This window comes from Drosophila sechellia, chromosome 3L (genome assembly GCF_004382195.2).
Source record: "Drosophila sechellia strain sech25 chromosome 3L, ASM438219v1, whole genome shotgun sequence".
NCBI classification, from domain to species: domain Eukaryota; kingdom Metazoa; phylum Arthropoda; class Insecta; order Diptera; family Drosophilidae; genus Drosophila; species Drosophila sechellia.
In genome coordinates this window covers 18,292,828-18,310,919 of record NC_045951.1, presented here as the reverse complement: position 1 = coordinate 18,310,919, position 18,092 = coordinate 18,292,828, and the positions used below count along the sequence as shown (strand labels likewise).

The following is an 18,092-nucleotide window of genomic DNA, read 5'->3' as shown; positions in this document are numbered from 1 at the left end:
TGTGGATATTTAAATTCGTTTTCTGTTTTTAAATTCGCAATTCTTTAAGCTAAATATTCTCAATATATCAATATACCTATGTATTAAATATTTCATTGAGAAACCGCCACAGTTTTAAATTTACGACCTATCGATAACTTTGCGATAGATTCCGGCAGATGTCGCTCGAAAAAGCTCGCGACACGAGCGGTGCGCTAAACGCTGGTGTGCGTGCATGTGAGTGCTTTCAGCTGAAAGCTTTCCGGTTTTCATATGATTGCCGTCCTTGTTCTTCAAACGATTTTTTAAAGGCCAAGAATGCTGCCTCTCTGTCCTTGGCCCCGCTCTTCGCTCAGGAGATCCAACACTATCCCGACCGCGCATGTGTGTGTGCGTGTGTGCGCGAGGGCTTTCGGTCTTCTTCTACCTACGCCAACAAACTTTTACTGTGTGTTGTGTTCCCGTTCGAGTTCGACCTAATTTCGCTCGAGACCTAATTTTTGCGTGCGGAATAGTTTTTCCCGAAAAAGTGAAGCCAGCGGATAAACAATAGCTGAAAGCGAGCGATAGCCAAGAAAGTGAGAGTGAAAGTAAACAAAAGCGGAAAGAAGAACAACTCTGGCGTTGATTATGTGTGTGTACATACGTATATATTTAATATTTCCGATGCGTCCATAACGGGAGTGTGTTCTGGTTTCCACCCGTCCCCCGCGCCCTAGTCATCGCCATTCTGTTTGCCAAACCCTAATTTCGGTGTGCAATTTTGTATAAAAATGACCACAAAGTGGGAAGATAGCGTTGTGTCATAGAATTGGAGCAGAGGCAAAATTAGCAAAAGCCAAGCGGAAAAACAACAACACAGAATGCCCAGTGGAACCCCAGTACATATGTGTATATATGTGCGGTGCGAGCGTGTCAGTGTGTGCGTAGCAGGAATTGCAATTTATAGTTGTTGTTTCTGAGAGCTTTCGCTTGTTGCGCGCGTGCGACGATTGTGCAAGAAGTTCTTGGTGTGCGTTTGAAATCGGGAAGAGGAAATCGCCGAGAATAGAGGAAGAGTAAATGGCAATAAATGCAAAATAAATAAAAGAAATAAGTAAAAAAAATAAAAATAAATTGCCAAATGCGTTTGGCGTCGCGTGTGTGTGCGTGTTCTGAAATATGCTGAAAGAGCTTTCGGAGAGCGAGAGCCAAAGAGAACGAGACGTAGAGCGATGCGATCCGGAGAAATAGCAACAACAACAACAGCAACAGCGACTACGATCGGCGAAATGAATCACACACAAGCTTTGTTTTGCGAATTCTAAATTCGCGTTCCGTTCTCCACACATGCGAATTCCCACACTGAGAGCGGGACAGAGACAGCGAGAGAGAGGGAGAGCAGCTACGGCTACAAAAACAGAAACAACAAGAAGACCAAGACATAATAATAGAACTTTTGCTTTCGCTTCCAACTGGTTTTTGTATACATAAAAAGCGAGAGGGGAAGTGAAGGAGACAGAGAGAGACGGACAGCTTCCAGCGCTTCTTTTTCTTCCGCGATCTTCGTCTTGGAATTCATGGAACCGGGCGCATGCGCAACACACAGTACTACAAAAGGAAATCCAACGACGTCAGCTGCATGAAAGGTAAATTCTCAATTCTCCCCGCTGCCTGACTTCCTCTCGCTCCCCTTCTACCCCCTATAAACCCCCTTTTGCCTTTTGTCTAGTTTTGAGTGAGCTTTATTTTACTGTATTTACCATCTTTAATGGGGAAGTAGAAGCACGGAAAGAAATATAGTTTTGCCACGATCTTGATTTAAAAGCCATTCTTATAAGATACTTTTTAAATAAAAAAAGTATTTATTTTTGTTATTTACAAAAATTAATTTGGTTTGTAAAAATTCGGATAATCGACTGAAAAATATGCTGTAAAATGCTAAAGTTTTTAGACGTTTCTTCTTTTTACATTTTGTATTCCAATAAGATATTTTTCTTTTAAAATATTAAATATGAAGTTAATGTCATTTGCTCAATTTTTTTCCGTGGATTACACGAGGGTTGGTGAGATTCAACCACGAAAAGTGAAGAGCTTGAAGTCGAGTGAAGTTAATTAAAGTATCGTTAAAAAGGGTAACAGAGGGCTTAAAAAATGGGGGAATCTTTCCAGTTGTCTGTTTCGCGAACTGGAAAATTACTGTAAATGGTGGCATAAACAATTTAGCGTGTTAATTTTTAAATGGATTTTAGTTACTCGGAAAAAAATTATTTGGTTTAAGAAGGTTTAATGCATAACTTTGATGCAAATTCTATTGAATTCATTTTTATATTTTTGTAAATCACTTTCATTAAAAAAAACGTTTATTTTTAATTTTTTAAATTAACGATTCGACGTCTATTTTGAAATGTAATTTTTAAACAAGGGGTTATTGGTGAAATTGCATTGATACTGATAAAAATAGTTTCCGCACTCCTAAGATCTACAGAGGCTACATATTTCAGGCTCTAAACTATTAAGTTAAATATCTTAAACAATAATTACAAAGTAGAATAATAACAAAAATGACATATACCATAACAGATTGGGTGGATATTGAAATGGTACAGAAAAAGCTTTGAAAGCTTTCTCTCCCCACAAAGAGTTGACCTTGGCCTGCTTCATATACCATTAGGCCTTTCCTTGGCCCACATTCTCTGCGACCTGACCTTCAACCTGACCTTGCATTAACCTAGGTCTTTAAAATCCTTGTCCTACTTCCTGAAAATTAATATTTATTACTAGAACGGATTGATTTTTATCTTAGACGGCTTTAAAGACGCTTAGAATTATTTTTTGCTTACTAATAATCTGCTTTATTACCATTTTCAGGTCTTTAAAGCAATTATAAACTTACAACTACTATCGTTACCTGCCATTAAGAATCAACAAAACAAATCCCACACATCACAACGAAACGTACAAAAAAAAGATAAATTATATTATTCATAAAATGGATACCTTCAATGTACCTATGCTGGCGGAAAGCAGCAACAACAACTATGCAACAGAAGCTACCAGCAATCATCACCACCTGCAACATCAGCATCAGCAGCAACATCCACATCAGCAGCAGCAGCAGCAACTCCTAATGCCCCATCATCACAAGGATCAAATGCTGGCAGCGGGCAGTTCGCCCATGCTGCCATTCTATTCACACTTGCAGTTGCAACAGAAGGATGCAACTGCAGCAATAGGACCTGCAGCAGCTGCAGCGGCAGCAGTTGAGGCAGCAACAACATCGGCAAATGCCGACAACTTCAGTTCATTGCAAACGATCGATGGCAGTCAACTGGATGGAGGCATCTCCTTGAGCGGCTTGTGCGATCGTTTCTTTGTGGCCAGTCCAAATCCCCACAGCAATAGCAATATGACTCTAATGGGCACTGCGACAGGAGCAACAACTACCACTACCAACAACAATAATAATAACAACAATAATAACACTAACAATAACAATAACAACAACGTGGAGGCTAAGACAGTGAGGCCATCGAACGGCAATTCGGTGATCATCGAATCTGTGACGATGCCATCGTTTGCCAATATTCTATTTCCCACCCATCGCAGCGCCAACGAGTGCATTGATCCCGCCCTGTTGCAAAAGAATCCCCAAAACAATGGCACCAACAGTAGCATAATTGTGCCGCCCGTCGAATATCATCAATTGAAACCACTTGAAGTCAATTCGTCGACTTCCGTTTCCACCAGCAACTTCCTGGCCTCCACAACGGCCCAGTTGTTGGACTTTGAGGTGCAGGTGGGCAAGGATGATAGCCACATTAGCACCACTACGACCACAGGGCAAGGTTCTGGAACGGGAACGGCATCGGGATCGGGATCGAGTGCAAGCACAATGGGCACTGCAACGCCCACAACGACAACATCCATGAGCAACACTGCCAATCCGACGAGGAGCTCATTACACAGTATTGAGGAGCTGGCCGCCAGTTCCTGTGCCCCGAGAGCAGCGTCTCCCAACAGCAACCACACTAGCAGTGCCAGCACCACTCCGCGGCAGCAGCAGCAGCAACAGCATCACATGCAAAGCGGCAACTACAGTGGCTCCAATCTCAGCAGCGACGATGAGTCCATGTCCGAGGATGAGTTCGGTCTGGAAATCGACGATAACGGAGGTAAGTCCTCTTTTTTGTGTCAAATTATTTATTTTCCACCCCAAAACCATCTTAATTCGAAAGGCAAATTGTTTGGCAAATATTCTGTTGTTGCTGCAAAAGTGAAAACGAAGCTGCAAGTGCAAAAAAATACATATCAACATATAAGAAAAATACAAACTAATGACATACAAATTAACCAAAAACCTCGTATATTATCAAAAAAATGATTAACAAATCAAAAGCAAGCAATAATAAAAGTTATGAACAAATTGATAAATTCATAAGTAAATCAATACTTAATATGCAATCTACGAAATTATGAAACTTAATAAATATTATGTAATAAAAATGATAATCGAAACAACAGTGTTACAAAGGCATTTAATTACCAAATATTTATTTGTTGCTCAGCAAATGGGCGTATAAACGACGCAACTTTGGAGCACTTGCTACCAATCGGGCCAATTAAAATGCGTTTATTTTCACACGCATTGCAACTGACATTTATTACATTTTACACATTCAATTTAAATTGAATCAGACCTTGATGTTTTCACTAACCTGTCATTACTGGCGGTTGCTTTTCCACTGGCTGCTCGGCCAGACGGTCGTCTTAAATCTTAGTGTGCCAAGTGCAATGCTAAGTTTAAATATGCACGGAGCACGGCGGTACAACCCCAGCCCCCTCCCCCTCCTTGAATTCCCTCCTCCGCTCAGTTGGCCTCGCACTTAGCTCCATGTTTGTTGTGCGGCCTGGCGTCGGATGCAGCCATAAAAATCCATTTGAAATGTCTATAAAAATGCAACTAACCTACTTTCGGGTGATTATTTTGGAAAAGCCGAAATCGAAATGCTCTTCATTAAAACTAATGCGAATTAAATGCGAATTGAAGTTTAAGCATCCCATTGACAATGTAATATATTAATAATTATTTGGTTATAAGCAGGGTAGTTACCTCTTAATTCAGCTGAAAAGTTTCATTAGTTAGATTTGAGCTATTTAATTTTAGTATAAATAAGTAAAGTTCCATATTAAATATACCAGATATTGAGCTCTATCTATTGAAGAGTATCTGTAAAATGCAAATGAAGAAAAATTCGCTCGATGCGTGAATACCAATTAAATGGGCAAACTGAGACAAACCCCCCTGCCAAATGCCGATGATGAATGATCAAACATTACAGACATACAAATATGTATGTAAGATTGTTTATTTTTTGTTTTTTTTTTTACTTGGCACTTGGTTGCATGATATGGCTTTTCAATTTTTAAATTAACTTTATTGACATTCGGCAATGTCAGCTTGCATCTTGTGCACCCCTTTCCTTTCCTTTCCAGCGTCACTCAATTCGCCCGCTTGGCAGTGGCGACCTTGGGGCGGGAAACCCCCCAAGTGCAGCTTAAATTCTCCAGCTGCTTGCGTCTCATCCTTAGAAAGAGAGGCAAAATGGAGCAAGGTCGCCGGCGGGGCATTAGAATTTGGGTCAAGCGCAAACGAATCGCTTTTGCGCTCGCTTGCGTTTTCTAATATTGGAGATTGGGCCCAAGGATGCGAGACAATAACAAAAAGCGAAATTGCATAGAAATTTGAAGGTCACTGTGTGCATCAGCCGCAGCGCAGCCGGCGTCGCAGTCGGCGCAGGCAGTCGCGTGCTCTCGCAACCTCTCTTTCGCTCTCCATTGCACACTCTCTACAGTGAGAGAAATTTTGGTGAATTCTACGAATTATATTTACATAGTAAAGAGGCAAATTAGAATGATTTTTAAACAGTAGCATTTTATTTGGTTTTAAAATAATATGGTTTTAATGTTCAAAAACATGCAGTTCATAATATTAATAAAGAAAACAATCTAGGATTTTGTTTATAAGTCAAACTATAATTTTAACGCTAACTTATAGCAACCAGAAAACATTTAAGTACGTGGAAGTTCTCTTATAAAATCGATCCGAAATATATCTTAGGCTAGCGATAGATGAGTATTGTACTCTATTTTTTTTGAATCTGATGAATTAAGTTTAATAGTTTTTAAAATTCACATTAATTGCCAAGATGCCATTTTCTTTAGACTTTTCTTACTAAATTACTGAATAGGAAAAATCGTAAGCTTGGTATGTATTTTTTCTGTGTGCATCTGTTGTTGCGGCTGCGTTTGTCGGTGGCGCGGTTCTGCCTCAGTTGGTTTTATTTGCCGACGACGCCGCCGCCGCCGCCGCCCGCAACGCCGGCTGACATTGACATAGATTGCGCCGTGCCGCACACCGCACCCCAACCCCCAACCAACACCCCCACCCGCACCGGCTTCGCTGGCGTGCGTCTATGCTCACCTCAAAGGATTTAAATGGGTCAAAGTCAGCTAGCAGCTTGTTGCATTTTGAAAAATGCGCAAAAAGACGCAAAAGCGGCGACAAATTGGGGCACGACATTGACTGCTGCATATAGCATATACATATGTTGTATGTGCACTGCTACTAGCGTTGCATGCGGATTTCAAGGTCCTTTGGATGGATGCGAAGGTTGTCGCCGTTCTAGCGGGCATGAGTCCCAAGGACACGCCCACCTCCCACCGGGAGTATCCTTGGGCGCTCAAGGTCGTTCTATATGCAAATAGTGTCTGCCACGTCTGATTTAAGCTGCGTCTTTGTTGTGGCATGACTTTGAAGATGGATTTGGTGGAAATGGGCGAATGTTTGGCATTGGGAATAGTTTAAAGATTTAAAGGGTGCAAAAACACACTGACCTGATTTCACTGTTGTGATTTAAAATGCTCTTTAAGCTCGAATAAGGGCTGCAAGAATGAAAAAGCTGCTTGAAATGAAAAAAATTTTAACTTAATTATAGCGATCTTATTTTGAACTATTAATTTAGCAGTTCACACGTGAAATGTTACCAAAGTTTTTTATATATAAATTACAATTTAAAATGTATTATTCAATTTATTGGTATTTATTTTTTTGTTTGTAACTTAATAAGAAAAGATCATGGCAAGCCATTCTTTGAGGTTTTTCTGTATTTTGCTTTTTGTTTCTATTTGTATTCAGTGATTAAGTCGAACACCAATGAATTATCGAGTTTTAAACTGTTCTGGGTAATTCCCTTAAAATATACACGGCCTAATGGCCAATTGTCTGGGCTTTGAAATGGTATTACGTGCAATTAGTGTGCAATTAAGTGAGGCAAATCGAAAAATCCCTCACATTCTATCCTCCAACACTGGTCATTCACACTTGCGTTGAATTCTAATTCTTTCTCACGATTCGCCATTGGCAAACCAAACCGCAAATTGGTAATTAAACCCAAACTAAACTGAACTGAACTAAACTAAACACTCCGAATAATAAGGCTTAGTCAAGCGATCAGAAAACAGAAATCTTGCAAATGCATTCAAGGATGGAACATTGAAAAATATCAAGTTTAGCTTCGTTTGTGCCCTTAAGAGAACAGAAATAAAACAAAGCCCAAGCATTCGATTGTAACAATTGAGCAATAATAATGATAATGCAAGCAATTAGAACGGGCAGTCAATGGGGGAGTTTCCGAGGGGGGTGGGCACTTTGTTTTGTTTGCAAATTGTTTGACTAAGTGCATAGTAATTGGGTTATTAGTTAGCATTTCGCCGGAGTGATTTTCTTTGAATGGAACCTCTGTTTGTTTTGTTGAACTGGTAATTGGGGTTCTAGTTTTCATAGTTCTTAGGAGCGTTGAACCCTTCAGGGTTTTCGATTTATAACATTTATAAAAGGGAGCTTCACATAAATGTACGTTTTCAACTTTACTTCGTTTGCTAAGTTACAAATGTATATAAACTTCAACTGAGCAAAATAACCGAGTTGAGTAAGATTAGTATTTTAATACCAAACTGATGAAATTCGGTATTTTTTGGTAACAATTATGTTATGTATTATGCTTTTGGCAAAATAATAGTGGCTAAATCCAATTCGAACCTAAAAAACAATATGATTTAAATAGATTTTCGTAACTGCATAATTTCCTGGCGGGCCTAAATTCTTTTTTTTTTTTATACATAAATGCATGCCGCTAATCTTGAATAATCGCTCATAAAATTATCTTCCATTCTTGGTGCAACATTTTCCTTTTTTTTGTTTGATGATGCAAGTGTGGCAAGTGTGTTGCGTTTTTCCTCTGGTTATTTAATGCTGTTATTGTTATTGTTGTTGTTACTGCGCCGCTTTGACCATTTTATTGTTGTTAACCTTAGCTCGGAAAAAAAGGCAAATGCCATTGAGAGTGAGTCTCGCACTCTCGCAATGTCTGGGGCGTCTGGCTCCTATAGCCCGGCATGTAGTCATGCTGCTGCCACTCCCCCTGCACTGCAATACCGCCCACCACGCCCCGTGGAAAAGTGTGCTAATGGGTCGCCAGTTGACCCTGTGCCACATTCGATGTTTGCGATTCTGCCAACGCCTGCAGCGCTGCTTTGCACTAATTTTGCAATGCCAAATGGGTGGGGAATGGGTGGGATTTGTGCAGCGAGAGATGCAGTCGGTATGAGCGAGAGAGAGACAGAGCGGGAGAGAAGAGAAAACGAACAGAGAATGCGCATTGATTTTTCCTTACTGCGCTGCACAAGCTGATTCTCATCTTCTCTTGCCGTCCCCCTCGCTCATCCGGCCGTGCATCTCGCTCGCACTTGCACCCTGACCTAGTTGCATTCTATTTTCTTTGCATTTATTTATTTAATTGTTATTTTTCATCGTGGTTGCACATTTGTAATTTAATTTATGACATTTTAGTTTTTTTTACTCTTCATGTGCTTTTATGGTTTTCATGTTGCAAAATATGTAGCGTAATTTTAAAGGAAAATTACAATATTTATAAGTAGAGAATTTTGATAAACGCTTTTAATTAATATATATTTTCCCCTAGGTATAACATTTGCATTAATGTTTTCCAGCTACATATCGAATCCCAGTTGTTAAAAGCTAATCTAATCTTATAAAAGCTAATTTAATCTATAATTGACTATTGCTACTGCTCAAAAAATATAATATTTTTTGGAATGGTAATGCATTTTTCTGAATAATTGGCATTAATAAGTCCATTCTCATCAATACAATTGAAAAATGAATGGTTTGTCGTTCTACTTTTATGTAACCCTATTTATTTAATATTTTTAAGAAAAGTGGCATTTTTTTATCCAATACTTTTTTTATGAGTGTTTTATGTCAGTTTATTTGCTTTATTGTCATCAAAGGGTAATTTAGTGCCATATTTATGGGCACTGTAACCATTTCAATACTCAACTATCGCTTCTCTCTTCTCGAAATTGCGCTGTTACACTTACCACGAGCATTGATATCGGGCAAAAGTGGGCATTGCATTGCAGAGATACAGATACTGGCACAACTCGGCTCTTATCTTTGCTTATCGCGGCGTATATGTAATGTCGTCGTTTTGTGTTACGTATACGTCATGTGTCAGCGCGAATGATAGGTTATCAATTAATAATTATGTGGCGAAAAGGTAGAGAGTACACTTAACCTGAATTTAATTCGTAGCATTGATAGATTCGAAATGGGATTGTTTGTAGAACTATCGTAGCGGTTAATTGATCAAACAAATTTTAGCATGATTTGGGAAAATAACGTTTTCTTGGAGATCTAAAAAGTTGAACGAAGCGGTTTGTTCATTATGGGAAAAACCAAATTAAAATGGGGTAAATTGATTTTTCAATGAAATAAAATGTATAGAGCTTTAAAGCAAGTTTATTGGTTTGTAACGAAAAAAAGCAACATATAGAAATAAAGTAAAATATTTGTAATACAACCAAATAGTTCTGGTGATAAAATATGATATTCTTCTTTAAGAAAAGGTATTTATATATTCTCCATATAGGGGATTGTGCAACAAAGCAAAAATGCTTTAAAACAAAATGATCAAAATCAATATACAGTAGGCAGTTACTACTCATTGTTTAGAGTGAGTTCTTGTCTCTTTTCCGTCTTTCTTCTCTTGCATCCTTCTCCATTTCCTCTCACCGACCCCACACGTAGCGCATTCAGAAATCGTCTGAGCTGAACGGTTTTTTTTTTAATCTTCCAGTCACAACTACAGGCGCAATAGTTTATTCTTGAAAAAAAAATGTTAAAATTTGCTCTGCAGGCGGCAGTCTCGCAACACACAATCGCACTCCTTCGCACACACACACACACACTCGCACATGGGCGTAGATAACAAACCCGCATACTAGGGTAAAAGTGTGAAGCTTTTGCCGGTCGACCGGAGCTTTTGCAGTTTGCACATGTGTGTGTGCATTCTGGCTGTTCGTATGTGTGTGTGTGTGTGCATAGTTGAGTGGCTGGCGCCAACTGCAAAAAAAGCGAGCAAACAAACGGGAACCTAAACGATCCTCTAAAACAAGAGGCAGATGAAAAGATACAGATTTCGAATCAGAAACAGATACACAAAATATACAAAAAATACCCACGCGCCATAAAAAATGCGGCAAAGCTTTTCGCCAGCAGCATGCAGGGCAATGCAAACTAAACAAAAAGCAAAATAGAACTCATGTGAGCTTTCCGCCATAAAGCTCACACAAGGAAAAGAGGAAAATACGAAATTCGAAAAGGAAAAATAAAATAAAATAAAGTAAACAGCAGAAGCGGCAAAAGAAACACAAGCAGAGAGAATCAGCAACTGCGAAACGAGAACAACCGCTTGCAGTTTAGGTAAATGGCACACCAAACGCACTTTTTACAGATAAGCTCTCGCCACAATTTGCTCTTATCACTGCCACCTTATCGCTGTTGTCACATTTCCATTCCATTTTTATTTTATTTAACTCAAAATACATTTTGCTCGCCGATTGCACTTTCTGTTTACACTTGCTTTCTTCTTGTTTTCGCTTACATATACTTTTATTTGCATATTTATTTACGTACTTTTCGCTCGCGTTGCTTTGCAAAAATGTTGCGGCAGGTCTTGGCTGATTTTTGCTTACTTCGGCCCTTTTTTTTTATTGTTTTCACTGAAAGACGCAAAGAAGTTATTTATGCAGCCATTGTGATTATTTATGCTTCTCCTGTAGTTGTAAAAATGCTTTTAAATGCTCAAATTGCTTTGGGAAGACATATTACTGAAGAGTTTGTCATCGGCCTGGAAACCCTACACATTTGCTCCATTGTTGTAATTTTCCTTTAAAATACTAGTGGATCAATAAAAGGACTGGTCACACTTCCAAATTTAAAATAACCAAATCAATGTAATAATAAATGGATTTACAGATTTTAAGGCTTGTCAAATCTATAAATCCATTCATTATTACTTTACTCAAAAATAAAAGTTTTTAAATAAAGTTTATACGAATTAGTATAAAAAATATGTTATAAAATTCCATTCGTTTGTGCAATTCAATGCTTTTTATGACCTTAGATTGACTTATCTCGTTTCTAAAATTATGTGAATTTCAAAGTGTATAATTTGTTAATGAGCTTATTTTCACAACCTCTTCCCCAATGAATTCTTATCACCAACAAACATGTTTCAAAAACGGGTGAACACGTGAGAAGAAAACTACAATCAGGCAGCAAGGCCATAAACATGAAACATGTTTAGTCGTACTACCCGAATAAATGTCATAATCAAACCCCGGGACCTTTAAACCAATATAAAAATAAAATTGTTACAGCAAATAATAAAATAATTTACACCTCTGCCATATGTCGCTATGATGTAACCATATTTCTTATGCTAGTTGTTGTTGCTGTTCGTGTTGTCACTCTTCTCATATTTAAATAAACAAGAAATATTTTTTGGTAATGGGAGGGAGTGTGTAGTGACGAAGTGTGTGCTGAAGGGAGGGAGGGGGTGCGTTTCGGCTTTATTTATTTTTATAATTTGCTTACAATTCGTGTTCGGCTTATCGGCTCATACGAAGAAAAACACGAAGAGGGAACGAGGCAAAGACGGAGCTTTCGGTTCGAATGGCGGCCATAGTTGATGTTGATATAGCTTTTGATAGCCACTTTTTGACCCACTTTGACTATTTGCATGGCCTACTGCACTTGGCCAAGTTTTTGTCTCGCTCCTGCGCACACACGACCGAAAATGTGACCGTTGGCCAGAGCGAGATGGCGAGCGTATTTAGATTTGGACAAAAAATGGTGATACGAGCGATTATAGTGACGCTCAAATGAATAGTGGCATTTATTTAAACAGAAATAAGCTAAATAGGAATTAATAAAACCAAAATTTAATACCAAATCTTAAATAATGTAAAATATTTAATAAAATTTAATTAAATTGAAGATATTTACTCGTTTTAAAGTGAACGAACGTATTAATTGTATAACTTATTCATTTGGTATTTGCTTGTAGTATTTAATGTCTATTAAAATGAAATCCAAAATTACGTTTACGCATTTTGCATATCGTACGCCTCTGTAAGTTTGTCGCAATAATTAGTTGGGAAATTTAGATCATGGCAGCCACATAACATTGTAAAAATAATTGCAGCTAGGCAAACAGAAAACTGTGAAAAACACAACATAAAACAGACATTGAAACAGTTTTCCGAGCTCCTGCCCCCCTCTTCTACCCCTCTTCTATATTTTGTATATTATTATTTGAGTACTATTTCTCTGTATCTCGTGTTGCTGCTTTTCACGTGAACTTACATAATCTTTCGGCCTATCTGTGCGCGTGTATATGAGTTTTTATTGTCTTCACATCGCACACACTAACAACTTAAAAATTGCGTAGTTTTTTTTTTTATTTTGCTTCTGGTGCGTTTGATTTCGAAATCGATTTATACATATTTTGTACAAATATTTTTCCTCGTGATTTTGCCACTTTTAAGTTGACTGTTGCGAAATGGGATTAAATAAATGGGTGGAAATTGTAGGAAATAGTTGATGTCATACACAAAAATGTTTCTCATAAAATCTATAAAACTTTTCATTATCTTATTATTATTCTTATTAAATAAATAAATAATTTGAAAGGCCTAACAAGTGATTAAGGCATATTAAAGTATCATCAAGGTCCAAAATGTATAAATTGGTAAAAATTCATTCTTGCGTTATTTGCAAGCCAATCCGTCAGTTGCAAAATCCTTCGCTTGGCAAACAAATTAATTAGTTTTGACACCGTTTAACTTTAACCCAAGCTGTTGACACCATCGCATTGTCATTCGTCATTCCGCTCCATTGTCAACTTGCATATTGTTTGTCCTTCACTTGAATTAACATTGCAATGCACAAGCCACGAAAATAATAAAGAAACATTTCAACGGCTGTTGGTTTTATGACTTGCTTATTAAGTAAAGGTTTTATATGAAAAGATCGCAAGAGAAGAAAAGAAAATCCAACAAATGAAAAATGTATCTACAGCCAGCTACATTTGTACATTTCGGCTTAAGAAGTGACTCACAAAGTGTTTTAGTGGCTTTAAATTTAGTTGGTGTTGCATCAATGCTCGATCTCAAAGGACACATTTCGGTGCAGTTGTGTCTTCTTATTTGGTTTTGGGTGGCAAATCCGAACCCCCCGCCCCCTTTGAAACTGGGTCAATGCAATTTGGGTCACCTAGATTTGATTACCAAACCAACCAAGAGTCGTCGCCGTCATCGGTTCAAGCCGAGTGCTCTCTCTCTCTACCTCTCTACCCCTCTCGCTCACTCGCCTCTATCTTTCTCTCTCTATCTGAACCATATATATGTACATACATATATGTATGGAAGGAAGTATGTACAATCTAGTACATGGCTACAGCTGCGTGTGACTGATGGCTGGTGAAATGGGTTCTCAGTGGGTGGTGCATATAGGTACATATGTTTCTATATCCCTAGGAGGAAATCGTAGAGAAAGTACTACCAGGGATTTAACTGAATAAGATATAGGACTACTATTGAATAAGCACAGAACGGGATAAAAGGATAAAATGCCAATCAAACAGTTACAGAATAAAAGTATAAAAAACACCAGAATTCAACTTAGAAGGATATTTTTTTTAGAGGATTTTGTAAGTGGGTAAGGATTAAAACTCCTAATGAACTAGGGTTTATTTACCGTTAAGTACCAGGATCTCCTTGAAATGCAGAAAAAATATGAATATTTGAAAACCTTTTAGATATGTATGGCTAATATAATATTATCACTAAATAATATTAATATAATCAGAACAAATGGCGTAACCGAACCTATCAAAAACTTATAGCTGATTGATGAAACCCTTGAAAAACCCCACAAAAATGGGTCACACACCCAGTACATTTCGTATTCAGATCCATGCCAAATTAAACCGTATGGCGTTGGAAACAATGGGACTTTCCCTGACAAAAAAAAAAAAAAAACGAAACCGAAGTAAAAACTTAACGTAAATTGATGAAATTGATTGGAAAAACGTACAACAGCAACAACGAATTTTAACCAAAATGTATTTCAAAACACAAAGCAAACCAAAAACCCGAAAAAAACGAAAGTGCGTGCGATGAATGAGCAAAATTGCGCAAACGATCGTGAATGCTTCACACTGTTCATTGTTTCGGTTTTTTTTTTTTGGGTATACTCTTCATGTGGGTATTTAACTTTAGGTAACACACTAGAGTAAATATTTTGTACAACTGATTAAATTTTTTATAATGTGTGCGGGCTTAGCTCACATCTTTGCTCACAAAAAGTAATCATACTGAAAAAGTTTTTATTGTAAAATAGTATATAAGATATTACGAACATTTAAAGTGTAATATGATATAATATCGATTATTAATGCACATACGCTGAAAGTCGAAATCTTAACTTAAAAAACCAATCATAGGATTAAAATCTGATAAAAGATATCTACTTTTAGTTTAAAAAACACTAGGGTAATTAATGTCTCGACCTTTTAAGCATTATTTTTGTAGTTTTTACGCATTGGAAAAAGCTGCCAAAAATATCAACAGAAGCCTGACAAAGAGACGGGAACAATAGGAGTGTGAGAGAGAGGGAGTGAGTGGGGAGTCTGAAAGCAAAATACAATGTGCGTGAGCTTTTTTTTTTTTGGTTTCGTTTTTGTGGCGTTTTCAGCGTTTTTTGTTGGGTTAGGTTCAATACTGAATAGTTTTTCGTCTTTTTTTTCGGGTGGATACAGTGGGTTGAATAAGGGGGTTGCAGGGGGGGGGGGGGGGGGGGGGGGGATTGGTGGAAGCTTCGGTGCGTGTGAGGCGGGAAATGTTACTGCGTATGCTTTTTTTAATGAGGCGTTTTTTGTTTTTGTGGGGAATCTCTCGTTTGTGGTTTTGGTTTTTCGGGTTTTTATTTTGCGTTTATAAAAAAGCTCTCTGTGCTCTTTCCTCACGCACACATCCGTGTCTCCGTCCATTTTCATTTTCATTATTTCTGCTTTATTTTTTGTTTCTGTGTCGATTGCGTTGTTGAATATTTCCACTTTGTTTATATAATATTAATCAAAATGAAAAAAAAATGAAGCACTAAGAAAAAATATACATTCGTGCGACTGCGAGTGTGTGAGTTTATACGTAAAAAGCTTCAACGTTTTCAGAAAAAGTAGGTTAGTGGGTCACCATATCTAACAACGAGGCAGCGCTGCTGCGACTTCAGCAGCGACGTCGACTTTTTTGACAGCCGCCAGACGAAGCGAATTTTATTTCATATATTTCCAAGTTTCTTCAGACGATTTTCCTCGTCTTTTTGAATTTTATTTTATTTTTTTTCTGCTGCTGCTTTATTTTGCTTGGCCAAAAACGTGTCTCTGCTCCTTTTCCAAACACCATTAGAAATAGTTTTGGTTTTTTAATCACCGCAGTTTTGCCGCTGGTGTTTTGGCATTTTGGGAATTTGAAGTAAATATTTATTTGTTTTCTATTTGGATTGGCGAGATGAAACGAATTTTACTGTTCTGCAATCCGAAAATATTATGGGAAATGGCTGTTCACATTTACAATTTTATGTAAAAGCCGCCGTCTATTTTTATGGTGTGGTTAAGCATTCATAAAAACTATAAACATAGATTTTTCCTGAATGAGCAGATCTAATGTATGTACTTCCTACCTTAAAAAAACGACTTTGTTTCACATGCAATTTGAAAAAATGTATAATTCTTAAGTCACATTTTCAGTTGTATTTTACATTCAGCAAAATCATATAATTATATCGATTAACAAATTTTTAGTGAAGTACCCGAAATTTGCCTCACAAATGTTTGTAATTTTGAAAGTAAAGTAGCTGCTCATAAACTATAATGAATCGTTGATAAATGTGCACTTTTATTGTATGCAAATTGGCATTTTTGCGATTCATAAATCTGTATTCGGCTTGCTCAGCATTGGAATCTCAACGATTTTGGTGTGCCAAAAACCCAAAAACCGCAGAGAAACAGCAACAAAGTTTATGAGCAATAAAGAAAAAGCGAATCAGAGACGCACACACACATACACACACGCACACACACCGCGCTATTCAAATGTGAATTAAAATCGCAAAAATTGTTGGCTTGTTTAATTGTTGTTGCCCAAGGCTCAAGGTGGCTGCAGTCCAAATTCAACAACAATAATCAGGGAAAAAACACAACTCATGTCTGCCTAATTGGGCATATTTTCCTTTTTGCCGCTGTCAAACAATTAACATAAAACGTACATATAAATAATGTACATGCCATTTATAAGCATTTTTAATAAATAAAAAGCCATCTTGAGTAAGCAGTGTCAAAAAAGGCATAAATAAAATAAAGACAAATGTTTGATACAAAGATAAAAGACGGACGCCTCTACATAGACCATCATGTTTAGTTTTTTTGTAACAAGTTTTTTATTTATTCGCTTTTCTTATACCCTCTACTCGTAGAGTTAAAGGGTATATTAGTTTCGTTGAAAGAAAAAAAGTATTGAAATTATAGGAAAGTATTGAATGGCCGCCCGTATGAAAACAAGAAAAATTCACATTTTACTAGCTAAAAATGGGTATCTGATAGTCGAGGAACTCGACTTCACTGCTTCTCTCTGCTTATTGATTGATTTTTGAGATATAATAAGCGGGTTGGTTGGAATGCCAATAAATAACTATGTACATATGTATGTATGTATGCCATATATTTGCATATTTAAATATTTTGACAAGTATATATGTAAAATCTTAGGCCTTTATTAGTTTTATGTACTTTGTATATTTTGATATAAATATAAAATAAATAAAAATATACAAGTTCCAACGATTCAGTTATACATTTTGTTGTAAAAATTATGCACTTTACTTAATATTCGCAAGCAGTTTTTAGTTTTTAAACGCAGATTTTTTTTTTAAATTTTAGAACTACTCAACTTAATTAGTGCACGAGACTAGCTAGTTTCTGCCGCAGAAATGCATGTCTAAAATGGTATTTTTTTTCATTTAGTCCACTTTCTTTTGGGTGACCCAAATTGCGAACTAGCAACGAGTCCTGTTCCACAGCAGCCACGCCCCCTCTCCTTTTACGTCTTACCCCCCGGTGGGCGCTCCCCGCAAGCGAACTTTCACTTGCGGGGAATGCAACTTATTTGTTTCTACGCATCGGGCGGAGGCTTGAAGGACCAAAAGCTAGCCCACCCCAACCCACTGAAAGACCGTCTACACGCTAGCACACCCTCGCTTTGGGGCCACAGACCCCCGCCAGCAGCAACACACCCCCTCACCACCCCGCGTAAAAAACGCGCATTGCATTTTAAGCAGAAAAAACACCCGACGCCAAGCAGCCCCCTCGCCGAAAACCCCCCTTTTTTGCCGCCTGCAATTCTTTTTGTGGCCTCGTGACCCAGTTTCGAGCTTCGTCAACTGCAACGCCGGCAGAGGAGCAGAGGGGCTGTGGGGCAGGGGCGTCGGCAGAGGGGGCGAACGTTTTAAATGAATTGCAGTCGCGCTGTGTGTGTTTCTTTTTCTGTTATTGTATATTTTTCTTTTTGAGCAAAAAGATGACGACGAAGAAGAAGAACCAAATCGGTACCATAAAATCGAGCAAATCAACAACAGACGTCATATAAATGCA

The 18,092-nt window shown here is 37.8% G+C and overlaps 1 protein-coding gene across 1 annotated transcript in view; it reads left to right on the top strand.

Annotated features, from left to right (window-relative positions):
* Positions 1-416: 416 nt before the first annotated feature.
* LOC6618344 (nuclear hormone receptor FTZ-F1) overlaps positions 417-18,092 on the top strand; it is a 40,634-nt gene continuing 22,958 nt past the window's right edge. The window contains exons 1-2 of the mRNA XM_002042580.2: positions 417-1,607; positions 2,830-4,133. Coding sequence (XP_002042616.2) covers positions 2,951-4,133 — 1,183 coding nt within the window. The 5' untranslated portion in view covers positions 417-1,607; positions 2,830-2,950. The remainder of the gene's footprint in view (positions 1,608-2,829; positions 4,134-18,092) is intronic.